This window comes from Channa argus, chromosome 16 (genome assembly GCF_033026475.1).
Source record: "Channa argus isolate prfri chromosome 16, Channa argus male v1.0, whole genome shotgun sequence".
Taxonomy (NCBI): domain Eukaryota; kingdom Metazoa; phylum Chordata; class Actinopteri; order Anabantiformes; family Channidae; genus Channa; species Channa argus.
Window position 1 is genome coordinate 18,040,080 of NC_090212.1, and position 27,349 is coordinate 18,067,428.

Below are 27,349 nucleotides of genomic sequence, written 5' to 3' on the forward strand. Positions count from 1 at the left end.
TTATTGTCATTTCCCACATTCTTTATGTATCTGTGGCACTTTTTAGACACTACGGATTACAATTTAGAGCCATCAGACAACACCACACTCCTATTGTACGAGACGAATTAGTTAAGAAGTGACAGCTATCATGTCACAAGGCTTTGTTAAACATAGCTCTGCTGGAGGACATGAAACATCTCTGCAACTCACAGTATGAGTTTCTCCCCTTCTGTTTTATATCTTTTCATAGTGAAAATTGACCAAAACATTTGAAGGTTGCACCAAGGGCTTTTAGATGGTCAGCTATTGCCATTTTCTGACATTATGAAGTAATTGATTACATTTTGTTATTTGTTTGTAAGTTGATGTCAGTGATGTAGGACCTCTTTCCCGCCACAAGTTGTGCTGGAGGTTTTGTTGCACGTGCTCACTAAAATCACGTGATCACTTAATATAAATATATATATTTCTACATTTCACTCCAGTCTAACTACTGACTCCATCCAGCATCTTCTTTGTGGGGCAGTATATACTCTGGCAGAGCACACTTAGGCTATGTGAAATTAAATTTTTGCTTCTCAGGAAATTGTTTCCCCAATTTCTGCCTCCTCTGCTTCTCCATTCAATCCAGCAACTGAGCAGATTTGCTTGCCAGCAGTGACCAAAATTGACCAAAGTGTGAAAGATGAGCATGGATTTCCTTTCTTCACTTCTAGTGGTGATTCTTTAATAACTAGCTCTTAAAGAACATAAAGGAAATTCCCAAAATCTGATCAAAGTCAAGGGAAAAGAAATGCTTCAATAATATGTTTTCTCTGTTTTCTCTCGCTCTGCCAAAGTCTTCATCGTGTGTTTCTGAGTACACACAGTGCAGCAGTTGTTTTGCTGTCCACCATAAGACTTTGCTTGACGTCTCTCTGCTCTTTTGCCTCCCACTCAACTGCTGAGACGAATTTTCTCTGCTCACCAGTTGCACCGAGCCACAGAGCAGCAATCTGCAGACACCTAGACAGCAGTTTGGCCCGTCCTGCATGTCCACTCAGTCCACTGTGTTTCACTCTGACATTCACAGCAGAGAATTAGCTCTTCTTTCACCTCCTGGTTCTTCACACTGAATGCGGCGGGTAACTTGAATCATCTTCTGTGCGCTCTGTCAAAGCCCCGCTGTCAGTTCTGGTTCCCCTCTGGATGTTATTTTTTTGGATGGCAGTTCATCTTTATTTTTGGATGTAATTTTTGATCTGGGGCCAATGTCAGCTCACAGCACTGTGAGAACATCTGTTTACAAAGCTTAGGCATCTTCTACTTCTGTCTTTTTTTTGTAGGTTTCATATAGGTGTCAGAGTTGCAACTTTTGTTTTTTTAGGCGAAATGAACTAGTTATTTATTGTCATGGCAACATTGACAAAATCCAGATTGAGCTCTCAAGCTTTGTGCAGGTTGTGTGTCTGGAATACAAATTAGTTTGCTGCTAACTGCTTAAATGCTAATGGAACAAAAAGTAAACAACTGTCAAAACTGCCTGCAAACCAACCAAAGTCTATATTTCAGAAAAATAGGTCAAACGAACAAATGGCCCAGTACAACTAATTAATTAAGCAACAGTGGCTTAATTAGGTACTTAAGCCAAAAATAGAGGTTATCAAGGACAAAACCAGAGACAGTAATTGTAACGACACCATTCAGCATAATCTGTTAAATAACAAATGATCTATTATGCACCTAAATTTATTGTTTTAATTCAGAGTATATTTTCTTGGCCTACACTAATGGTTTTTAGCAGTTGCAAATGGGAAGTTAATCCCTGCACTGGATGGACGTCGCCTCTCCCCAGCTGTTTATGAATCTTTACAGTTGTTCATGGATATTGTTTCATATCACACAACATAAAGTTGTGTATTTGAAATTTCTTACAGTTTTATATCTGAGTTTATCACATTTTTACTCAATTTCTAACTGTGTCCCCCTCCTTTAGCACGGGACAGCCTGGAAAGTAGCTCAATATAATTAGAGAAGTTTGCTCCTTCGTTATCATGCTTCATTGACACCGTGGAGCTGACATACCTGTGCTTTCAGGTTGCTATTTTACTGTCTAGTTAAACACAATGTCCTAATCCATCACACATCAGGAAATCATCTGTGAGTCTGAGAAGGAGGAAGGTGCTGTAGCTGTTAGCAACTCCGTTTTCCTGGCACAAGAAACTCTTTCCACTCGCACTTTGTGGCCCCCACGAGCCTGAGTGAAACGCAGGCAGCAGCATTAGATTTTACAGGAGAGAAACAGCACTTTTACCTCCCAGGGACTCACACAGGCCCATTTCTCCCCAACTCATCCAGAATGTGTTTACTCTCATTACCGCTCAAGCTGTGGGTGGCATTGCAGTTTTAATGTTGTGGAATTGATTGAATTGAAGAGTTTTCTCTTTTTCTTTGGCTTCAACCTCGTCTTCTTTATCCTGCTTTGTTGATTAATTCTGGAGGAGACGTTGAAAATAAATATTTTCTGACATTTTTATGTTTCTGGGGTATAGAATGATCTCCGCATCTTAATTCAAGTGCATAATTTTCAATTTGAGAGCCTACTATAGAGAGTGATTTTCAGATTTCTTGTCCCTGCCTGCATTCAGATTTGCTCTGCTCACACTCGAATTTACTTTATTTGCTCGCACTCCAAACTGTCTGTGAGCTCCACTTCAAACCCTCCTCCTCGCACTCAGGTTCTGCTGCGCGCTAAGAAACTCCCGCTCTTGGATCTCTGTGCTCGCACTCTGAGCACAGAGCACACTTTTTTTTTTTTTTTTGGTGCGACAAACTGTGACAACACTATCAAAATTTACCAACCAATAAGATGCACGCTGCGTTGGCCGTGGAGTAAAGCTAAAAATGCAGAGTAACAAGCCACCAGACAGTCTGGTTATATATTGGAAAAAATGTTATAGGTATAGAAATAGAATACACTGTCGCTAATAAAGGCCTGCTACCTACGTAGCAGTGCTAAACAAAACACAACCAAGACTCCTGTGTGTATGGTTCAGTTTAGTTTGCTTAACATTGCTAAGTTTGAATCACATCTTGCTTATATGCCACGTCTGCCTCTTACTTATTTGAGATCTTTCTTTACTATGTAAGAAGTATGTTTGCTTGATTAAACTTTTATGGTTTCGTGGTTTGTTTATATATATATATATATATATATACACACATATATACACATATACATATACACACACACAACAATGTGTCTTGTTTATGTTTGTACATATAGGTGAGGACCTGACAAACCCTTCCAAGTTTATGTCACTGCTGAACTTCTTCAAGTCATACCCTGGAGAGCACTACATGTTCCAGTATAATCCTATATTCTGAATCTTCATATGTGAACAATGTTTCTGGATGAGCCAGGCCCCACAAAGACTCCTGCCCTTGAGCCTCTAACGTTACCACACCGATTATGAAATATTTATGACAAACCCTTGAATTAAAGCGATTTGTTTACACTCTAAACATATGTTGATTGTTTCATTTCATCATGCAAAAAACCAAAAGGGTGTTTGAATAAAAATAAATGAAATGCAAATACTTGTATGTTAGTTAGCTATGCTATCAAATACATTTTTTTCATGATGAATATGTATAGTATGTACTTCATTCTAAGGTGATATTTTTTTTAGGATATTTTTCAGACAAAAAAATATAAACACAGTGTGTATATATACAGTAAAATGGACATAGCCTGAAACAGATTTCAAAAAGCAATAGACTAAATCTTCCAAAATGGAATGCAAATATGAAAAATAATGTCAATTGTGTTGTTGAAATTTCAGGGATCAAGTAAGTGGTTAACAGCTTAAAGCTGTCATGCAGCAGTGGAACAGATTATTTCCAAACCCGATCTCTGGGCAGTGTTGGAATCAACAGGGCTACTATATTGATACAAATAGAATATTGTTACATTCAACCATTGTATGATGAAATTATAACATACTTGAATTGTGCCGCATCATCAGTCTGTGTTGTTGTTGTTAAAAAGAAAAACTAATGCAAACAATGAGCATTAAGAGGTTTTGTGTTTTATTGTAAAAGATGGTTGACCTGGCATGTTTGTTACGGCATGCGAGTGAAACTACAGATGACTAGGACTCTTGTCCAGAGAGAACGATTTGCTGTAGTCGGGTTGCAGATGGTAAAGGCCTCCCTGGAAGAGCTGCTAGAGAGCTGCTGCTCCCACTAGTTGTGAGACACCAAAAATTACACAAGTAGTGTTAATAGTATAAAAACTACTGCTACAGCTGTGTTGTATTAGGTTTTGGTTAGAACAAAGGAGATTAAAAAAAAATAACATTCCTAACCTGAGATAAGGACGTGGAGACAGGGTGCTGCATGATGATTTAGCTTTGTACTCCTTCAGAGCAGGTTGTACAACTCATGGAATGTGAAACATCTCATTGTAGATAGACAGTATAATGCTAATGCTAAACCCAAGTACCATACTCTCTTTCTTGTTGGCATCTCCACCCCCCCCCCCCCCCCCATTCCGTGATTGGTCAATACAGGCTGAATCTTATTGGTTGGGGAATTTTTATAGTGTTGTCACAGTTTGTCCACAAAAAAATTGCAGCGGTAATTTCGCAGCAGTGCCTGAGTGCGAGGAGCAGGGTTTGAGGTGGACCACATGATATCTGAGAGCACACAGACAGTTTGGAGTGCGAGCAGAGCAAAACTGAAGCAGGGACATTTTGAGTGAATCTGAACATAAAAAAATCCCTAAAGTGTCCTCTGAAATTGAAAAAAATGCTCTTGAATTAAGATAGCGAAATCATTCCATACTGGGGTTTCATCAGGACACGAGAGGCCCTCTGGTACCCTGAGCTGGAGACTCAGGCTTGAGAAACTGGCGGCAGTGTTGAAAACCACTTTCCTGTGTCAAACGCACTGCCAGCAATATCTGCCTTTCCTCTCTCCCCCTACACTTGTCTGCCTGGCTGTGTGCTCAGATATGGCCGTGGCTCGCTCTCAGGAGCTGGCTTGTTTCAGTAAAAGTATTGTACTAATATGGAACTGGCAGAAAAGCAGGAAATATTTTCCTAACTGAGGTTGATTAATGGACTGGTGGTGGGGGTGGGGTGGACGAAGGGGAGGGGAGGGAGTAGAGAAAAAGGTGGAAAAAGGAACCAGGAGAGATAGTGGATTTTATATTATGGGGTTAAAGTACCTATTGATGTCTTGTGAAGCTGTTTTCGTCATTGACGTTTATTAAAATTTTTGGATGTGATATTGTCAGAGAGCATTTTCTTTATTTTCATATATTGTGTGGACTAAACAGTTAACCAGTCTAACGGAAATGTCATAAAAATACAGTAAAAGCCAGTTTCCCACTTTCATTTACAGTCACACAACAGTTCAATGTCCAGGTTTATTTGCTTCAGTAGTTTGTCTGCACCACTTTGTGTTCGGTGGGAAAATATTGGACATAACGCTGAGTGGCAACTTTCCCTGATACTGATGCGAAGCAGATTCCTCTCGCTTTTGACCCCTATTGTTTTTACAGCCCGCCTTAGTTCAGAGAGGCTGAGATTAGGGGCGAGGCAGACAAGAGCAGAGGGAGGGGAGGCCCTTGAAAATTTACAACACTCCAGTTCCACCCGCAGACACAGTCGGGCTCGCGTTCACTTTCCCCCATTACACAACATGTTGTCCTGAAGCTGCAGTAACGACAATGATTGTGTTGATGAGCGGGAATTGGTCTGTGCAGCAGACATGTTAACAGATTACAGAGTTTCACAGCACAGGCTGTACTGACACAAATTGTGCAAGGACAGCATGATCACACATGATCATACAAGACTCATCACAGTACACCAAACAAATATACAGTAGTACTGTGACTTACATTTATACAACCAGCAGTCTAGAGATGGACACACTGAGATGGGCTTTATGCAGCTCAAACACAGCATGGAGCACATTTCATAACAGTCACAGAGATGCAGATAAGAAGTGCTCTGTCTCAGTCCCATAGAATAAGAACAACTGGTCATAATTGTTGAAGAGTCATTTCCTCCCAAAACTGGCATCAACATCAAGTACCAGGTTGTGAAATGTGACAATGTGCTGCTTGCTTGCTGTCACATTATAATATATTGCCTTTTTCAGGGAGGTTGGACTGTGGACAAAACAAGGCATTTTTAAAATGTCACCATAAGCTCTGGAATATTATAGTGTGCATTTAAGTTGTTTTTCAATGTTCCATACACAGGACAGTTAATCAGTTTAGCAGGAAAGCAATCAGCAGCATGAGGGTTAGTCCCTATTCCTGGTCTTATTTAAAAACTATTTACAGTGTCAAGTCAAAATGTGAAAGCCTTTTTGGAAATCATAGAGGCCGTGTCCTCGGTGCTAAAGAATAGATGAACCAGCTGACTTGTTCAAACGCCAGCATCTCGCTGGCACATCTGTGAAGGCTCTTCACCCATTGAAAACATCTGGTGCATTAAAAAGTGACACAGGTTGAGTTGGTTGTTGAGCAGCTGAATTCCTACATTAGAAATAAAGCAGTTGGTCTCCTTGGCTCCCAAATGCCTAAAGTGTTATTAAAAGAAGATGCGGCACAGTAATAAATGTGGCCCTGACCCAACTTTCCTGTAACAGACTGACTGAGCATACGGCATTTTCCAACAAAAAAAAACAATGGCCAATGACAATTTTCCGATGCAGTCACTGTAAGTTGTGGAGCAATGCAGCCACAACACAACTGTGAGGGGAAAAAAACTCTCCTCTTGTGCTCTTATTGTGTTGTTACATAATCCACTCTCCAACAACCCGTATGATTAACAGAAGAATGCAACAAGTTTGCACCAGTTCTCAAGTTAACCAGGAGTCAATTCTTGGAAGTTTAGGAAATTCCCAGTCGGTGCAGTTGGTTGAGCAAAGGCACACGGAACAGAAAGGTTTTTGCTTATTTAATGTTGTATTGGCAATACTGTAAGAGTATCCGTGGCTGATGGTTTACTAGTTTCCTATTGATATGTTTGTGATGACGCGACTCCCTCTGCCACCTCCTGAGGTTATACATACTTGTGCTTTCTGCACAGGGAAAACCCAGCGCCTGAAGTTTTCATGGAGTGACAGCAAATGAACTCTGAGAGACTGCTTTTCTCTGTTAAGCTCCCTCGGTTGTCCACCGCAGCAATTAGTTATGATGTGTTGGGAGTCTCTCACAAAGCCATACTAGAGTTGCGTAGAGAGGAAAAGCCCGGCAGTCTTCTTACTCTCTTTAAATATAAGACATCTATAAAAGGAATCTTAAATACAGACTTGATCGAGTCTATTTTGATAATAGGATTAAAGACTGAGCCTAAAGCTACATGCGCTAGGATTGAAACCGTATTAAAAGCATGATAACAGTGTTACATCGCATTCTTATTTTGTTCTCTGCATTTATTATTACAAATATGAGATCTAAACAATCTTTTTTGGCCAACTTAACTCTCTTTCAAGTAACCTTCCTGGCATTGCTGGAGCATGAGTTCACCACAAATCCCAAATTCGGTAACATTAAAATTACCCTGAACTCAGAGCGAATACGGCGTCTTTCTTCCCTTTACGTTTCCCTCACTGTTCACACTATTTGCAGTATAGATGTGGTGAGATTAGTCTGGACTCGTTTCATTTTGGTGTCCCATCTGACTGTCTCCTCATGCACTAATCTGCCCCCGTGACCAGTGGAGTGGTAACTGAGTGCCGTGCCCTGCCAAGAGCCCCGGAACACCTGAAGGGCCTGGGAGTGTTGGCCCTAACACAGCCAGCGGGTCATGTGACAGTGCAGGTGGCTGCCAGCCTGAACTGTGAGCGGCTGCCAAGCTCCACAGTGACCCAGAGAGTTAGAGGAACTGCAGGAGGCCAAGCTAATTCATGTCAGGAGGAGGCCTGTCGTCCAACCCAGAGCAGCCAAATGCAGCCTCCTTCCAGCACATTTAATAAGCTAACATTCCTTCTGTGAACTTTTACTCATTTTCACAACTGTGCTATTTGCAGTTTGACTCAAAGCTTTTTGACATTTTCAGCTGTCCGTTCCCATTAAAGCAGCACAAAGCAGGGCTCTTTAAGTGAAATGCACTCATTTTATCTACTTAAAACACACCCATCCCGCTTTGTGCCTTCCTCTCTAATTGCCAACGTGAATTTGCAGTATTTTGAGGTTGATGCACTGACAGACAAGGTCAAAGTTTCCAGTTTACTCCTGCTGCCAGCTGGTTGTGGGAAAGTGAACCAAAAAAGGGAAGGAGACCAAAGGGGGACTGCTACGTCTTGAAAATCCCATCCTGGAACAAAACCCCCCCCACTTGAACACTGTGAGAACCTGAACCTGCCGAGTCGGCAATCAACCATAGTTTAACACTTTGATTAAATTCTGGATTATTCTTGTCAGCTGCTGACACCACAGCCCTGCTGCAACACTTTAAAATCTTTGCCAAGCCTTTAAAGCAACTTCTGATTAGGAGGAACTGAAATATGTCTCTTTGTGCTTGACTTAAATTTACTGTTTGTTTCTTTTGTTTTACTTGAAAAATGCTCCAAATCCTAACGTAGAGAACTGTTGTCGAAGCCTCCCGTGACTACAGTTCTTTGAATAGCACTGGCAGTGCTGCAGAAGTATTTACTTGTAAAAGTTTTCGAGACTCATCCTTCTAAGCAGTCCGGGAGTTTCCAGTATTTCTGCCTAATGAGAAGGTTGTGCAGCTTTATTATTTATTGTAACTACCTGGAATGCTGGGCAGAGCGTGGTAACGTGTAGCAGGGAAGGAGAAGAGTGTAGGGAGAGGGAGGGTTGGGCAGAGCAGTGTGCGTTGATTTTCGAGTCTAATACTCGCACTGGCTTCAGTTGTAGCTTTAAATGACTAAGTTCAGAGGTATCCACTATCTTATGGGCTGAGGGCGTCTTCCTGCCATAAATCTTAAGTATTGGTCTCTTTCTGTTAGTTCTGCCCTTGGAGATAAAACACCATATAATCTGCTCTATTCCCTCCACATATGCAACGTCCACAGAGTTTCCTACAGCTTTTTTTACTGGTTGCAACTCTGCCACATGCCAGCAAACTCGCACACATCTGAAACCCAGTTCTTCCACACTTCAGTTTATTGATAGTTGTGGAAACCCCATGCCACTCAATTTTAAGTGATCTCATTGCGGAAGTTCCATGAGTACTCCAAACCAGCTCTGCAGCGACTTTTAAGTGGCTTTTGTTCCTTGGCAGTGGAAGCCAGGCCAGCGAAAGACAGTACTGGCTTTCATAAACGCCTGGCTCGGCTCCTGCAGGTCCTCCTTCAGCTCTTTGGTGGAAACATGGTGCCTGATGTTCGGGCCCTGGGTGTAATTAACCCAGGAACTCGTAAAAAGGCGTTCACAGCGGGTTGCACGGCGGGCCCACTCCTCATGCCAGCTTCTGTTGGGCGGCTGAGTTCCTGCTACAGATGTTTTCCATTAGCTTTTTTGCATGCCAGCAATGCCAAAGAGTGCGAGGCCTGCTACACCTACTGTATACAGTATACAATGCTCCAGTGTGCACAGTCTCCACAGAGAACGTGCGTTACACCAGGCGAATGCAATAAAGTTGGAGTACGTGCATAAACAACAAACCTATTCAACGCCCAACAGTTTGACATCGAAATCCGAAATCTGATGTCATCATTTATTAGTCTCTGTTGGGAAGTTCCGTCCACCTCCTCCTAAAAGGTCAGATGTCAGGTTAGATAACATCATGCACAGACAACTGGCTGAACCTTCACGTTGGACAAAATCTGGCTTAACCTGCTGCCCTATTATCAACCCAAATACAATTCTGCCAATGATGGTGTTGGCCTTGCTTGGTTTAATGTCACTGTCAACACACTGTAGAAGAGTGTGAATTTAATAACCTTAATAACTTTTGTTGCTTTGCAAGCAAAGATGCTGACTTTGCTGTCTCCTGGGCGTCTCACGCTGTAATTATGGACATAGACATGCATTATATGAACTGCAATAGACTGCACACCTACAGTAAATGTGCTGAGGCTGATGGTGCCATTTTTCTCTTTTCTTTAGACATTCACAGCATGGTGTAACTCTCACCTGCGGAAAGCAGGCACGCAGATCGAGAACATTGAGGAGGACTTTCGAGATGGACTAAAACTAATGCTGCTGCTGGAGGTCATTTCAGGTAAACCGCTCTTTATTTCCGAAAGCATAGGGAGAACTGGCACACAGGATCAGATTTAACTAAATAGTTTGACATATTTCGAACAAGCTTTGTTTGCTCTCTTGCTAAGGGTTAAATTATAAAATCAATGGCGCTCTTATCGTTTTCATTACAGTCACAGTAGGATCTGAAAGTGGAATCTAAAAAACAAGACCTCAACCACGTTCTTCTGACATAGTTCTGATCCTTTACTTTGCCCTGTCTGTGTTCAGGCGAACGCTTGGCCAAACCAGAGAGAGGCAAGATGAGAGTCCACAAAATCTCCAACGTTAATAAAGCACTGGACTTCATCGCCAGCAAAGGAGTAAAACTAGTGTCTATTGGTGCAGAAGGTAAGTGTCAGTGGTGCTGGAATTCAGGAAGTACTGTACTCAGACCCAGTTAAAGTGCATTGAAAATGTAAACTAAATAAATGCATAGTCAAACTAGAAAAATACTTCCATCATGAAAAGTAAAAGAATTGGTGCACAGTATTAGTCGGTTAGATTTAACTGCTTTTATTAAGAAGTTACTTCTTGCATTCTGCTGCATTCTGAGTTAAATGGTGACTTCTGGCATTTTAAATGAATAATATCTTCATTAATCCATATTTAGATATAAACCGAGCACTGATTTGGGTTTATTCCCTTTCAATATATGTCACTCTGCAGCCTCGATTAACTTCTGTGCTACAGGTCCCATTGTTGTCCAAACTCTTTTTTAAAACACCTCAGTCAGAAACTTTGCTCATGGGTGATGCGTTTCTTCACTCCAAAATGTTTCATTGAAGAACTATTGGAAAGAGGATGTGCATACTCAGTTAATTCTTGCTTTCTTTAAACTGCTGTACACAGTTGTGGTGATTCTCTTTCGGATATATTTCCTTTCAAAGTCTACATTGTAAGATGCTGCTGCTTTTACACAGTATTTCACCCCTGGGTGGATTGATTGTGAGTGTCATACTACAGCTAGAGTAGCTTGTTTCACAACTAATATTTGAGCATTCAAGTAAATTTGTAGTTAAAAGGCGACTTCCCCAAATTTCATTCAATTTTCCAATTCTAGCTGAAAAGCTCCTCGAGATGACATCACCCAGAGGAGTTTTTCATCATTAGGCGTTCAGATGATGTCATCTAGGGATTACAAACTCCCTAGTGTGAGCAACCAGAGGACATAATCTGAACTAAAAGGTCCTATCAAGTGATGTCATCTGGAGGCACTTTTCAGCTACAAGTAGGGAGATATTTTGACAGAGGAAACTCAATGGGAAGTTTAATGGCGTTTATGACATAAGCAGGCACTAACCAAACTAGAACCAGTGAAGGTGTCCTTTAAGCCTGCTTGTCGTCACTGATGATGTCACAGACAAGGGCTGTCACATCTTTGTGGTACTGTGACTTTTTTTTTACCATATGACGAAATCCAAACAACTTTCCACCAAGTAAACTGTCCTCGAAGTTTTTCGCCATCTCACTTTGTTTATCTTTTTAATGAGTTCATCAGCCTCATGAATAGCCTCTACGCTGTTGTGAATAGTTATGTATAATGTAATCTGTGGCCTGCTCTCTCGTTACCATGGCAGTGTCGCTGGCTGCTGTGGAGTTTAATGAGATCCTTATTCCAGGGTGTTCCGGCGGAGGTTTGCTTGGCAGTGCATTTTCTGAGAGGAGATCTTAGGATCAGCAATCCCCTCAGGGGCTGAGGCTGCTCTTTGTTCTGCACAAATAACTTGGGGATGTCCGTCCTCCTCTCATTGGAGAGTAAACAAGACTTTAGCAGAGTAAACACTGCACATCTCTCTATCTCAGTCTTTTCTAATATAGCGACACACACACCCCTCTGGCATTGTTTGGAACTGAAAGAGTTCACACACGTGTGTTGCAAACAGAAACAACAATCTGTCCCCTAAGTGATATCAAAATACTAGAATATTTTTAGAGCGCTGTTTAACTCAGATTGCACATTTTTCTACTTACCCCATGCATTGTTTAGCCATGCAGATAGTTTGGGCTTTGAGTCCCTGCGTTTGTATATGCTCATCTCTGAGAAGATGCATTCTGCTGCACTAATACAGTAGAGAAGAAGAAATTTTGTTTTGTTGCTTAAAGTGCCTTTCAGGTACCAGGTACTGTTCAGTATAATGTTTAGTTAGTATGGGTTACCTACAAACCTTATTGTGAATAGTACTTTTTTTCTGGACTCGGACAAACCAAATAACCTCTGGTGTTTGGTCTTTCTTTTAGTCTTTTACAGTCAGACACACATGTTTAAAGAAATCCTCATAACAACAAAAAGTTTCAATAAGGGGGCATTAAGGTCTTGGAGGCATGCGTCACTGTTGTATCTTGCTTAACTATGTGTCGTGTCTTAATTAAATAAACTCAGAGTATGGCAGCAACCTTATTGTGCATCGCAACTCATTTCTTCCACTGTCTGCAAAATAACTACCCTCTGTCTCTAAGGGGGAGAGTTTTTCCATTGTTCCGGGCTGGGAGGTTCCTCCTTAAACCAGTTTTTAGTTATTGCTTTTTTGCAAGCAACCCGTTAAATTTTGCAAAGGTACTAGTTTCTTACTTCCTCTGTTATCAGTCCGTTATACAGTGTTCTGCAGTCCATGGGAACCTCGTATACAAAAACGACAATTTTCTCACAGGATCAACATATGTGGGAGTGATTAACATTTGTGGGCCCACACAGACTCTGACATTGTTGTTGTAAATGGAGCTGCCTGCTTTTGATGTAAGGACTAATAAAAAAAAAAAAAAAATCCAAATTCTCTCCATTTTTTGGACTTTGTTGAAGTGTGTTGTGTTACGCACACAGAATCCTCCTGTGATATTTCTATTTTTAATTCTAATTTCTGTTGTCCTTCAACATAGAGGGAGTTGTTTTCTAAATGAACCTGTAAACCCTGATATAGTTTGGAAATAATTTTTATATTGGGGTTTGTCTCTGCTCTGACTAGTTTCTCAACCACAATTTATTAGACAGTTTTTATTTGTTTAAAATTCCCTGAATGGTAAAGGTCTAAATTAATCTTGGTTTTCAAGTTCAAATTCCTCTTTCCTCTTAAAAAAGTTAACTCTGTGAAGCCAGTACTTCCTTGTCATCATGTGGTTGGAATGGTTTCCATATGATTCCTGTTTTTAGCCTGCCCAGATACATTTATAAATCTATTTGTGCCATTGCAAAAATTGAGTTACTGGGATCATTTTTTATTCAATTGATTTAGATTCTGATTTGATGTAGAATTTATCTTTATGGTGTTTAGTCAACGTCTGCATTTTAATTTATATCCTGAATATTGACCAAATTTTTAAAAACTGTCAGTAATTGAAGGGGAAATAAAAACGTCTGTTTGCTAAAGTTAAGAAATTGTCAGCTGCAAAAAGCCTGAGAATAAAATTTTCCCAATCAGGTTATCATTCCGTCTGATTGCAAAAATCGTAAGACTGAAACAACGACCTTGAGGAATTTTGCGCTGAAAACTAAAGCTGTCTGTTAAATCTCCATTGATCTTAATTTTGGTTTTTGATATGAAGCCTGAATGTGCTGTTCTTTTTTTAAAATCCAAATATCTGTAGGACTTGATACAGAAAATTCCAGGTGACAGTAAAATTCCATCTCTGCGTTAAGGCTGACTTCAGAGCCACTCTAATCGTCTGCAAACAGGCCCTGTCTATATGTAGTGTGCACCTTACTTTATCTGGGCCTGTTCACCCACAATAAACAAATCCTGTTATTCAAATCGGCAATAAAGGTTTTGACTGGGTTTGCAGTCATTTAAGTAAATATTTTTTAGTTGACATTTAAAACTGAAATAGGTCTGACAGCTTCAATATTTTTTCCTCCTTTGGGATAACCGTCATAATTGCTTCTTTCAACGATGGGGATATTTTGCCCTTTTCAGCGTCTTAAGTGTCCAAAGAAAGCTTTTTCTACAGAGATGTAATCTGTTGAAATGTGTATTTTGGACCAGGTATCTAAAACTGTCTAAGTTAAAACTGAGTTGAAGCAGAGAGATGACCAGAAATAACAACAAAGGAACATTTGATGGCAATGAAGGGTCCCAGAACAAACTGAAACTAGAGGTGATGGTGGACCTGTTAAACTCGATTTACAGTAGATTTTAATTGTATTGCACGAGTCGACCCGAACTTGTCCATCCATTAAAACGTTTTTTCTTTTTCTTATCTGAAGCTGTCATGTGGTGGCAGCAGGCCAAGCAGTGAATTTCTGATGTCCCTCTCTGCCCAGCAGCATTTTCCAGCTCCTTCTACAGCATCCTGAGGCAGCCCCAAGCCCCACCAGATACTGTAATTTCTCCAGTGTGTTCTGTGTGGTTCACTACCAGCTGAACATGCCAGTTAAAAGCCTCAAGGGTCCAGGCAGGATCCTAAAGCCAAACTACTTAAACTGTCTGATTTTGCAATTAATACATCAATAAATCACCTTAATCCTGCAAATTGTTTTGGTTTAGACTGCTGACAACCTGTGAAATGTCATAACTTTTCATCCTCCTGTACTGAAACTCATCTCTAATTGTGATCTCTAAGATGTGGGGGTGCAGTCAAGAATAACAATGACCAAAATGTAAAAAAAAAAGTTTGTCACATGTTCTCCGAGCCAAAACAAATGCTTTCGGTCACTTTGTCCAATAGTCCAAAGCCCAAAGTTATTCAATTTACTGTTAAAATATTTATGGCACATTTTGAAAAGGAAAACAAGACATGTGGGTGTCAATAAAAGACATGCATTATATAATAGTGGATGAAGGACAGAAGGATTTCATTTAGGGGTTCACACATGATCCTAAACCCGACCAGAATTCCAGACAGATTAGTGGCTTGGAATCCCCTCCTGGTCAAGCAGTCCTGCAGCCCAGTTCCCTGCTAACTGTGGTTGTGGGATGGGACTAGTCGAGGGGGTTTGCTGTGGGTGGAGGATGAGGGGGCAAGGGGGACGTTTCAAATGGAATTAACAGGATTTGTGTTAGCCTTCCCTAGGCTGATCAGCCCTGTTCATCAGAGCTAATCTCTGCATGTATCTGCGGGTGTCAGCCTGAACCACTGAGCTTGACTCTTTCTGCCTGCTAATTCAGTCCGAGCCGGTTTTCACACTGCGTTGCATCTACAGACATCTGACTGACAACTCGCAGTCGCAAGTTTGCCCGTCACTGCCGAGCGTCTGTGGAGCTGCTGCCGTGCCCCGTGTCTTATAGGATTAGAGGGAGAACTGGTGATTATTGAAGGCAGTCACACAGGGTGACCTGTTGAAGTGGATTTATCAACAATACAGAGAGGACTGGGCACACTCCCTTCATTCAGCTACACATGCACACATCTGATTGACAGCTTAACTGAATCATCACAGATCTCATTCATAAATATTTAGGGGCCTACTCACTGTTTTCTTTCCCTCAGTAGAGAAACAGTGAGCTAAACCGAGCCTGCGTGAAAAGGCATGCGGCTGGAGTTTGGCAATGACCCAACAGGTTATCTGGTTGTTGTGTATCCTCAGAGGCCAATAACCATTTAAATTATATATTCATGAACAGGTTGTTCATGAATATATAATTTAAATGGTTATTTCAAAAAGATTTCCCGTCAAAGGTTTCTTTAACTTATGAAAATGTACTAAGTGACAGTAACTGTGTATTTAACTCTTTGGATGTTAATCTGCTCTGTGGATGTTTATCCTGTAAAATTTACAAAAGCTGTCTAGACATATTAGTAACAACTGGGCTAAACTTGGATGAAATGAAAAGTTAATAATAAAATGTTTAGGTTAACTATAAATGTTTACATTCTAACATATAAATTAGATTTCGAGTTATACCCACACATGGACACACAGTCTGTAGCATCACAGGCTAACATTTATTTGCATTGTTGAGCACAAAGTGAACTGTGAATGTCAGCACTTGTTGGGTATAAATGGGAAATTAATGTAGCCGATCATCAAAGTTTTTCTATGGGGACCTTGAATATAAGGAGCTGATTTGATAGAAAATGCCTTTCTGTGGCTTAATTAAGACCACAGCCTTTAACCTCCTGGTGTCCCCAGAGGGATTCACCTTCTTAGGACCAAGAATGTTTATAAAAGTTGTGCCAGTGTTTAACTAGACGTCTGAACAGAGTTTTACCAGGAAATCGGTACGTCAAATCTGAAAAACGTGGATTATGACAGTGTAAATTATAATTGGTATTGTTTTGCCCTCGTTTCAGAGATCGTAGATGGCAATGCTAAGATGACCCTGGGAATGATCTGGACTATAATCCTCCGCTTTGCCATCCAGGACATTTCTGTGGAAGGTAGAGTAGTGTGTGTGTGTGTGTGTGTGGGGCAACGTTTCCAGACACTTCTTAAGTCATTCCCATTATTGTGAAGAGCTGCAGCACACGTGTCTTCATTTGCAATTGAAAATACTTTTTATTGACACAGCGGCGCAGTATTTGGACATCTGTCACGCATCTCACTGAGCTTCAAATCTGATATAGACATCAGCTAATGCATGTTAATTTGAATATCTTTTTCAATGCAGGAAGAAATCTTTAGGATATAGTTAGTTATCATATACAGTGCACTTAATATTGAATCCAATTTAAATGCCAGAACTGAGCAGGCCTTATTTTTTCAGCTTTACATTTTAGTGCAATGTCTTTCAAGTAATTGTATTTAGTTGAAACTAATTTTACTGTTTTTACTGGAAACATGAGAGGATGATGCACTGAAGCAATTTAAATGCTTCTCACTCACCTCCGCTTAATCCATCACTAAACAGGGATTAAGTGAGAGTTGGTCAAAGTAAAAAGCCTGAGAGTTTCTCCAAATTCACAATGATCCCTTCCTTCCAACCGCAGAGACGTCTGCCAAGGAGGGCCTCCTGCTGTGGTGCCAGAGGAAGACTGCGCCCTACAAGAATGTCAACATCCAAAACTTTCACATCAGGTGATGGGAAAGAACATTAATTTAAAAACCGGTTGTGTTACTCACATGCAGGTTGCAGATGCAGTCACAGTTAACAAGATGAGATTGTGGGAGCAGATGCAAAGTTGGCAGCAGCTCACATGTCTGCATCAAGCAGGGAAAATAAAGCCAATGAATGTGAATAAACAGGGGGTGGGGGGGCATCATTTTGTTTACAACTAGTTTTTATTTGGTCTAAACCTCAGTGGAAAAATTCACGCTGTTTGCCTCTTCTCTGATTCATACTAGCAGTTTCATCAGAGCCATAACTTGTAAACATTAGTCCACAGAAGTCTTTGCTTACTTCTTATCCCACAAGCTTAAAGATTTTGCTGGAGGTGTGAGGTCAATACAAATACAGCTGTAATGGGATTTGACCACATGGCCTGCCTTATCTTACCCTCTGTTGTACGACAGAGAAATGTTTATAGCAGTTAGGAAGATGTGAAGAAATAGTTGAATATCTGCGTTTCTTTCCAGAAAGTAGGTGCTCGATCAAATCTGTATTTTGGGAGATAATCTGCCAGAAAACTGGATCATTTCCAGCATCGCAACCTTGTAGGATACAACACAAGCAGTCAGTCACAGCTCTTGGAGTCTCATATCTTTGCTGGAATGAAATAAAAACTGAAATAAAAGCTTCAGCTTCAGACACAGCCTCTTAGGGAATATCAACCACTTCACTATCTGCAATTATGTCCCTTGGGCCACTGTTAGTTAAATGTGTGTTTTGTTTTTTCTTTTTCAATATTTGTTTCACGAGGAATTGAATATAATCAGAATTGCATAAATATGATTTCATAAAAAATTCCTGACAATTTAGATGGCAAACCAATGGTTCTCCAAGAAGAAGCAGCAGATATGTTCGCACAAACCAAACCAACAGAGAAATGCAGGAAGATCCCTTTAGATTTAGATTAGATTTGTTTGATGCAGGTTATTGACTTTAAAAAGTGAATGTGAGAGTGTCCTGTTCGTATTTTAGGTTTTGGCTGTGAGCAGGTTTAGTTGATCCTGAATTATAGGCTGCATCCATATGTGTTGAATTATTGAAAGAGTTTCACTGTGATCGTCTGATGTGGATTAAAGCGGAGGCGAGAAAGAAAGGTGGAGGTGAGGTCATTTCAGGAAAAGGTAAAGGGAGAGGCCTGATGATCCTGGTGGAGGAGAGGAAGGATTGCCAGAGCAGAGGCCAGGTCTTTGATGTGGTCTCTGTGTGAGAGATGATAGCAGTACATCTGTCAGGAGATGAGAGGCCCAGGGGGAAAGAGTACTGAACCCCTCAAGGACTGCAGTTTCACGTATTGGAGAAACCTTGTAAAAGTCCCTCTCGTGTTACTGGCACTTTTTATGGCCGGTAATATATTAAATAACCAATCTCATTTATTTGCTACCACTAAATGCTCCACAGTCCTTCCAAGCAGAGATAAAGACTGCACTGCACATACTGCACATCCTGGCAGCCTGCTTTCAGCATCAAGGCCAGTGATCAGTAAAAGCCAGGAGGCCAAACTAAAAATATGACTTCCGCGTAAACACATGCTCATTGATTTACAAAATCCAATTTAACTCGACGTTAAATGAACTTCGTAATGAGTTTTTACCTTCAGCAGATTTGCATCCGTTGTGTAAGAGCTTTGGTAGAACAATTGAATGTGCTTTTGCTCTAATTTCTTATACATCACGCATTCATTTAAAGCAGCTGTAGTAAATATTTTGTGTTAACAAGTGATGAAATCATTATTAACGACATAAAATGTGTCACTCAAGAATGAACCCAGACAGAATTATCACCTCAGTTTGCAGCTCTGACTTTTCAGCTTCGTTTAACTAATTGTTTTGGTTTTGTGGCCCACGACGTGCCTACTTGCTTTGTTAAGCACTTAGTCTTAAACAGCCGTTGAGCTGCTGCTAGAGTGAGAATCAGTCCCGATTTGTCCATGTCAGAATTTATTATGGAACTAAATTGTGTTCACCACCCGCTGATCTTTAAGTAAACAAAACCCGGGTCACAGAGTAGAACACAGTGTTAATGTTAATCATGTTAAACATGGCCAAAAACTATTCCTCCTCACAAACCAGCAGCACACCTGGCACTAATCAACCCGGGCTTCCTTAAATACACTTTCACATGAAAGCACCCGGTGGCAGTCAGAAGAGTAAACAGACCTTAATGCCATTTTAACCTAATAAGGCAAATGCAATTATTAGTAGAATTTATGTTTAACCTATACTGTACGTGGAAAAGTAAATCAACTTGTATGACTCAATAAAAATTTGAGTGTGGAGCCAGAGTGCTGCTCCTACATCCCGTAAAAATTGGACCACATCTGTTAGTCAGTACTGCAAGTTGCAGTCAGACCACTCGCCAAGATAATTACTCAAAAAAACCAGTGCAAGCACAGTGTCTGGTCAGTATAAAAGTTACTAAGCAGAAATTGGTTTTTCTCTGAACATGATCCAGAATCTGGACCTCAAAAGCAAACCGGCCGTGATTACCAATGTAGTCCAAGTCCTTGAAAAAAATGTGATGGGTCATTTTTCACCATCAGGTTGCCAACTTTTTCTTCTTTAGAGAGGCCTGTGGTCTGTGTTACAATATTTATTTCCCTAAGTGAGCACACACATTTACATCGTGACAAAGGCCCTAAAATATGCAGTTTTGCAAAATTCAGAAGTTGTGATTTGACATCCCCATTGAGGCTGGTAGTGGTAAAGTTTCTGCTGTGTTACACTGACAAACAGGGAGAGTGTGGGCGTGTGAGATGAAGCTAATTAGAGAGACTAATGGAAAGGAATGGTTTTCATCAAAGATTAAAGTCAAATTCCATTTTGTTTCTAAGGACCTCATTATGTTTCACCTCACTTTCACCCTGATTCCCAACTCTTTCACTTCCGTTTCAGCTGGAAAGATGGTTTGGGTTTCTGTGCACTCATTCATCGACACCGTCCAGAGCTCATTGACTATGGAAAACTGCGCAAGGTAAACAAACACTGTCCGACATACTGTAAACAAACACATGTGAAACCAGATGCAAAGATAATTATTATGCGTATTTGTTTGCTCATCCAACCCGTTGTGTGCACCAATGTAGGGCAGATGGGACTGCGACTGTCATATTCTCCATCAACTGCATTAAAGTGTCCGAACAAACTGTACTGACAAATGCCCTTTATGATTTCACCACAGTGTGACCTCTTTAATTATAAATTGTTTCACTATAATGAACAAAAGATACTGTACAAGCATCAAAACTTTACATTTGAGACGCTGGTTGTAGGTAAAGTTCATTCAAGTTCATCCAATTGAAATACTAACACGATCAACTAAAAGAGCGGCACATTGTTTTTCTGTTACTCATTGCGTTAATTGTTCATAACTTGTCTTACAGGCAGTAGAAAGTATAACAGTTTTTGAAAAAGACTGAAGGTCTTATCGGTTCACTGTGTTTGTTAATGACAGGACGACCCCATGACCAACCTGAATACAGCCTTCGACGTGGCAGAGAAGTACCTGGACATCCCCAAGATGTTGGACGCAGAAGGTGAGCAGCCAGTGAGGAAAACAGTAAAATGACAATGAGGAGAGCAAACCTGCTCTGTGTTCAAAGACTAAAGTATTCTCTCTCAGAGGTTCTGTTCAGATGTCTAAAAGTGATGAAAGGTTCGTTTCAGGGCTGCACCACCCAATTCCTCTAAAACCAACAATTTACCAGCCCCCATCTGCCTATTGCAGCAGTTAGCCAGGTGTGTGAAGGTGTGGAAATGGGCCGAGCTGCATTCTTCCTCACATTTTTCACATTCCTGCTCGCATCACTTTATGTTTTTACATTAGTTGCCTGTGTTGGAAGGTAGATTGCTTTCAGAAAAGGTACAGGAAGAATGAAAAATTACAAAAATTGCCTGAAGTAAAAAAAAAAAAAAAAAATCAGAACAGAAATGAAATCACATCTTTTTGTAGCTTGCTTGGCCTCTAATAACAATAGTTCTAAACAGTGTTAACAAGTGGGTTGTTCAATTCTATTTTAACATTTTCTTTCTAAATGTTTTTTGAATTGTATGTTTTTCATATATCACAAGAAAGACAGAAAAACCCAATACATTATTCCTTTTACAAATATATTCTGCAATGTGCAGACAAAGGAGAAGAGATAATTGATCAAATGGAAAGTCAGTTTATGACGGATCTGCATTTAACATTTTCCCACTAAGGTATGAGAATACCAGTAAGTAACTACTTTAAGTAACATGTACTTATATGTCACCTTTCTACTGTATATCACACGTCACAAAATGTTTCACAATTAAAGCTAAAGACTCTGGCTCTAAATGCCAATCTCCACAGTTGAGTTCACAGAGTTCACAGATCTTAAGTCCAGCAGGAGAGAAATGCAGAGTTTGAAAGCTACAAGTTGAAAATCAGGGTTTGTATAGTAGGGACAGCCTACTATACAAACCCCAGGCAGAGGACCTTTTTTAGACATCATCGTGAACCTTCATGCATGGTTTCTCTCCAGTAGTTACATTATAAACTGTGCTTCTAAGATAAAAATTTAAATCAAACCCGTTCTCGTTCAAAACATCTGGACAGTGACAAACTGTGTTTTTCTTTCCACTCTAGATATTGTTTATGTGAAGAGCTGAGCCCCAGCTCCACTTCCTGTTTCTTCATTTATCTGTGCTCTGTTTAACAAAACCTCCGTCCCCTCCCTGACCTCCTCTCTTTCCCACAGACATTGTGGGCACCGCACGTCCAGACGAGAAGGCAATCATGACCTACGTCTCTAGCTTCTACCACGCCTTCTCAGGCGCCCAGAAGGTACCCTGGATGCAGCGTCTGTCCTCCTCACTCCTCTTCTTGTGTTTTCTCCTAACAGTGCTCCTTCTCTCTCTGCAGTGCACAACAGCCCACCCACCCCTCCCTGCAGGGGTCACTCTCCTTCACCTTTCCGCATGGTTCACACCGCTAAATGCATGACGAGATGACAACAGTGTTTTTAGAGGCAACGAGCACAAGTGTGTCTCCAGTCTACCTCATTGTTTATGGCGCTGCAGGCTCACAAATTCACTCCTCATTAGGGATTCGTTCCTCTACAGAAGTTGAGCAGAGTGGGAGGTGCGGCAAAGTGTATCTGTTAAACTGATGATGATTGCTTGTGATGAAAGCCGTGGGTGCTGATGGAGAGAAACAAATTAGCTTCAAGTCTAGTATGATGGGGGAGATTTCACTGTTTAAATGGATGGTTATGTTCAGCCTCTGGAGCGACAGTTTAAAAGGAGGTTGGAGAAATAAAAGGAATTAAAACTGGCACTTCAAAGTCAAGCAGCAAGCTGTCGGTTCCTTTTTATGGATACGTGCTGTCTGGGGACGCTGTTTACTTGTTTCTCGGCAAGAAAAAAACTGTTGTATTTGACTTTCTCTGGTGGATAATGAGTGATTCGTCTCTTACTTTGACAGCTACCTTGAAGCACAGCGGGAACTCTGACAATGAGAGTTATATAAGAGCCAGGCTCGGTCGAGAGGCCGAGCAGCAGAGAGAGCTTTTCACCACAGCTGTGTTTAAGCAAGTCGGATCAAAAAATGTCTGTGTTTATAAAAGGAGAGAGTGGAGAGGCTCGGTCTGCCTCACTGAGACTACAGCTGGGCTCTGGGTTGCATCATAGATCTGAGAGGTGTGGGATGTGACACAGCTGGTCCCTAAATTATGTTTGACTGAGTTCAGTTTGAAAATACGGTGTATATTCAGTTCACAAACTTTTCCCCATAAACACAATTAATGATTTCGAAGAAAACTGTAACTTTAGTCTTTGTTTGACTGACTTAATCCTCCGTATTTTAAAGTCATTGGCAGATACTGGACGCCAAATCGCTGGGTGGATTTTAGCACAAACTGCTAGAGGTGATTTTCCAGGTAGACTGGAGATGACTTGCTGCCGCCTCCTCTTGTGATTACTCCCCCTGCTGGTCCTTTTGTCTCTGCACACTTTTACTCTGCGGCATTTTTCTCTTCTCTGTCCTCTCTCCCCATTTCCTCTGTTCCCCTGGGCAGATATCATTAGCACCTTGAGGCCAGATGAGAAGGCCGTCATGACTTATGTGTCGTGTTACTACCACGCATTCTCGGGCAAGCAGAAGGTGAGAAATGACCAAGCCTCCAAAAAAATACAAACAAACAAAAAGATTAGATACCTGCCAAACCGTCTGGCAGAGGATGACACACTATCCAGTATGCTGTTGGCAGCATTTGTGATGCTGGATGCTCCCTGTGATACACACAAAAGGACAGTACCAAACAATACCTTATTTACTTCTTCATAATACATGGAAAGATGGTTTTATATAAATGGCAACAGGGCTCTTTTTTCCCAGTTTGAATGTAAGTAATGTATCTATTTTTTAGCAAGTTTATTGATGACATGAATGATATAGTCTTTATTTTTAGATTAACAGTGCCTCAATTCAAAACAGGTTCCTCACAGGGATCAACCCACAAAGAAATTAGTATGTTTGCATCTTTCAGCTTGTTGTTTTGTTTTTGGGCCTGTTTTAGTTCAGTCTCATTGATCTCATGACACGGAGTTTACCAGAGCAAGCAGCTGTTTTCAGTCAAATATAATAACAGGTTTGCTATAACCTATAAGGCATCATGCAGTGTCGACTTTACAGCCTTTTTTTAGTCATTTGACAGATTTTGGTTGGGGAGAAAACTGGAAGCTTATGTTCAATCAGTGTTGCCAGAACGAAAAAATAGCCAAGTCTGGAACCAACCTAACTATCAGTCGAAGGAGCCAGATTACTTATTTTCACATTTTTGAAAGTATACCTCTCTTAATTTTTCAGCCTAATTAGGAACATTCCTTAATTAAAAAATTATAATGGATGTATTTTATCTAATGCTACATTTAACTTTTATAACTTTCTCCAATGTGAACCCAGGTTTTTTAAAAAAAATTTTATTTAAGTAATCGTACAACCAGCAGGCAGAGCTTGCTGCTTACGCACTGGAACTGGACCACATTTTCACTCTAATGCAACAGCCCAAACTAGCACAAACCAGCCAAAAACATTTTCACTGTCCAAATAAATAAAAGTAGCTGCAATTTGCGGAAAACAACACAGCCCAAACCCTAATGTGACATTTAGCCAGTCAGGGAGCAACTAACCTTCTTCATCAGAAAAAAGTCATAAATGAAGTGCAGGTGTTGTAAGATTTCTATCTGATCCAAGCTTATTTATAACACACACATATTTATTTTTCCCATGTCTTACCTCTGAGTAGATTTGGTGAACTCTTGTGTTTTTTGCCTTGATGTGCTGTGAGTTCATAGATTTTTATGGTGGGCAGCTCCAGTAGGGAACCAAAGCCTTTGTTACCTAAAATCTCCTTATCTGCCTGCCTTCAGCAGCACATTGGTCCTGAACACGGCACCCAACCTCTCTCTTCTGTCAGTGTGATGTTAAACACTCAGTGGAATATTTTAAGTCAAAGATGTGCCAAATCCGCTCCAGATCTCTGCACAAAATAATAGAGACTTATCACACACACACACACACACACACACACACACACACACACACACACACACAGGATATCCGCTAAGTCTCTTGTACTGTACTTAAAATATTTATTAGGATCCACTTCTTAATGGAGCTATTGAACCTCCTGAGGCGCAGGAGTCCGGAAACCACAGCTGGCTGGCACACAGTTTTACAGAGCTGGCATGGCTTTGACTTAGAACCAGAGTCTAACACCACAGATTGTGTCTTTTTAGGCTGAAATTTCCCCATAAGATCGGGCAAAAAAAAAAAGGTTTTTCAACAGTTTCGAAGGTATTTTCAGAATTTTTAAAACTTTTCTGTCCCACCGTTTACTGCACAATCAATCATGTACTGAAAATATAAAGCAAGAGAAAAAAAATGAATATAGATGCAGGGTGGTAGTTACTGATAAGGTCACTGAGTTCATGTCCTTCGTGATATTTCTGAAAGTAGCAGAATTTGTGTTTTGCAGGCACCATTATTCTTATTTCACACGGTTTGTTTTTATTAAAAAAAACATTTAAATTTCGAGAAATATCTCCAAAACTGTTGTAAGTCTTACGGAATGACCTGCACTCTTCATGTGTTAGGAAAAAAATATGCTTAGCTGTGATTGAGCTTCCAGTAATCACGTCCAGAATGCGAGCATCAGCCCGCAGAAGCAGGACCTGCATATCCTGGCTTTCCTTTTAAGGCAGCTCGCCTGCTAAAGCTGGTGCAGGCTCCAGATCGTTTCCCCGACCGAGCCAAGTTTCCCCCGTGAAGAGAGGAAGCAGTGCTCCGTGTGGGATTCCAGTCTCTGAGCTATGAAGCAGGGTGGAGAAGATTCAAGCCTGTGTCGCTTCGTGTTCGTGCTCTCTAAAAGGACACTGCAGCGATGCTTAAATCAATTCCGTTTCCTGTCAAAGCTTTTAGAGGGAAATCAATAATGGTGCAGTTTGAGCTCATTTATTACAGTAACTGATGGATTTCTTCATCAGGATATTATTTGAGGCACATTCCCTTCAACATTCTTTCTAATACTGATGGAAACCTTTACATCTGGCTGATTGTGGTGCATTTCTAAGCTAAAATATGCTGCGTATCTTCCAGACTCTGCATGTTTCTTAAAATTCTGCCTGAATTTTTCGCTTCAGATGTTTTTCTCTTGTTTCTAATGAGCTTTCCTGACCACATTTGCTCAACTTGAAGCCAACGGGTTAACAGACTACATGTTGTCATGGAAACTCTGCATCACTCATGCATTGCCAGTCCAGTGAAGGTTGACTGACAAGCCTTGTAAGAGAAGAGTTGTCATGGATGGGCTGCTTTTATTCCCATAGGAACTTTCTCTATATGTAGCTTAAAAACACACTCTACACTGTTCTATAAAAAGATAGTGGGGCAGAAATAAAGGCGCCCCTACACCTGACGACAGGTACACTATGACGTGTCCTTGTTAAGGCTCCTTCATGCTGGAAACAGACATTAGATTATGAACCTAAGGATATTTTGGTGCCATTGACAGACGACAGAGAAAGCTAGAGAACATTACGGGGATGTCATCACATAATAAGGTGTCATGTTCTTACTTGCTTGCAACATAGTTGCTTATCTATTGCTTCATCCCTAACAAAACAGTTCCAAGATTTCTCCTTGGGGAAATCTTGGAACTGTTGTGTGGGCAGTGTAGATGTAGATGTACATATGCAGTTAAATGGCGGAATGAAATAAATATATTACTTTAACATCATGGAGCATACACACATGCATTGTACAGTACAGATGACTAAACACCACCAAAGCTCACTATACTATACTGGCTCTCACCCTCTTTCTTTCCTTCACCCTCGTCATCCAGGCAGAGACAGCGGCCAACAGGATCTGCAAGGTGCTGGCTGTCAACCAAGAGAATGAGCAGCTGATGGAGGACTATGAGAAGCTGGCCAGTGATGTGAGCACACCCCAATTTTCCTATAAATTTCCTGCACGTCCTCTTTCCCCTTCTCTCCTTCTTCTCCTTTTCTGAGCCACTGCCTTGCCTCCCAGTTCCAGGGGTGTCTGTGCTACATGCCCGTTGGTGATCTCTAACCCTGCACCTGTATGGAGCACAGACACCTCTGGTGCAGGCTCCAGATCTCAGGTATTTCCCTTTAAAACAGACATTAAAGGTTTATATCGTTTTATTTAAATTTGATTGCTAACAATTTGTCTAAACCTGTATTCTTTTTCCACACATTAATCACAAATACAACTTCCTTAAAACATGATTTACCATTGTTAATTTCCTTTGCATGATTCCTCTTTGCCTCAACTTACTTTCCCCTTATTTTCATTCCTCACCACACACACTTCCCACACACCACCCCCATCTACATCCCAGCTGCTAGAGTGGATCCGCCGCACCATCCCCTGGCTGGAGAACCGGATGCCTGAGAACACCATGCAGGCCATGCAGCAGAAGTTGGAGGACTTCAGAGATTACCGCCGCCTCCACAAGCCACCCAAAGTGCAGGAGAAGTGCCAGCTGGAAATCAACTTCAACACCCTGCAGACCAAGCTGAGGCTCAGCAACCGGCCTGCCTTCATGCCCTCAGAGGGGAAAATGGTCTCGGTAGGTCACAACAACTAGTCTGACTAAGACTCCCATTTAAAGGTACAAAAA

General features: G+C 40.9%; 1 protein-coding gene across 6 annotated transcripts in view; it reads left to right on the plus strand.

The window, feature by feature from the left end:
• actn1 (actinin, alpha 1) overlaps positions 1 to 27,349 on the plus strand; it is a 52,836-nt gene that overhangs the window by 15,396 nt on the left and 10,091 nt on the right. For 4 of the 6 annotated variants that reach the window (XM_067479214.1, XM_067479217.1, XM_067479218.1 and 1 more), the window contains exons 2-10: positions 10,064 to 10,178; positions 10,430 to 10,549; positions 16,424 to 16,510; positions 17,060 to 17,147; positions 20,070 to 20,148; positions 20,629 to 20,710; positions 21,899 to 21,984; positions 26,546 to 26,638; positions 27,068 to 27,298. In XM_067479214.1, the coding sequence (XP_067335315.1) occupies positions 10,064 to 10,178; positions 10,430 to 10,549; positions 16,424 to 16,510; positions 17,060 to 17,147; positions 20,070 to 20,148; positions 20,629 to 20,710; positions 21,899 to 21,984; positions 26,546 to 26,638; positions 27,068 to 27,298 (981 nt within the window). Of the gene's footprint in view, positions 1 to 10,063; positions 10,179 to 10,429; positions 10,550 to 16,423; positions 16,511 to 17,059; positions 17,148 to 20,069; positions 20,149 to 20,628; positions 20,711 to 21,898; positions 21,985 to 23,215; positions 23,302 to 26,545; positions 26,639 to 27,067; positions 27,299 to 27,349 lie in introns of all 6 variants that reach the window. The other 2 variants (XM_067479216.1, XM_067479219.1) reach the window with 1 other exon arrangement.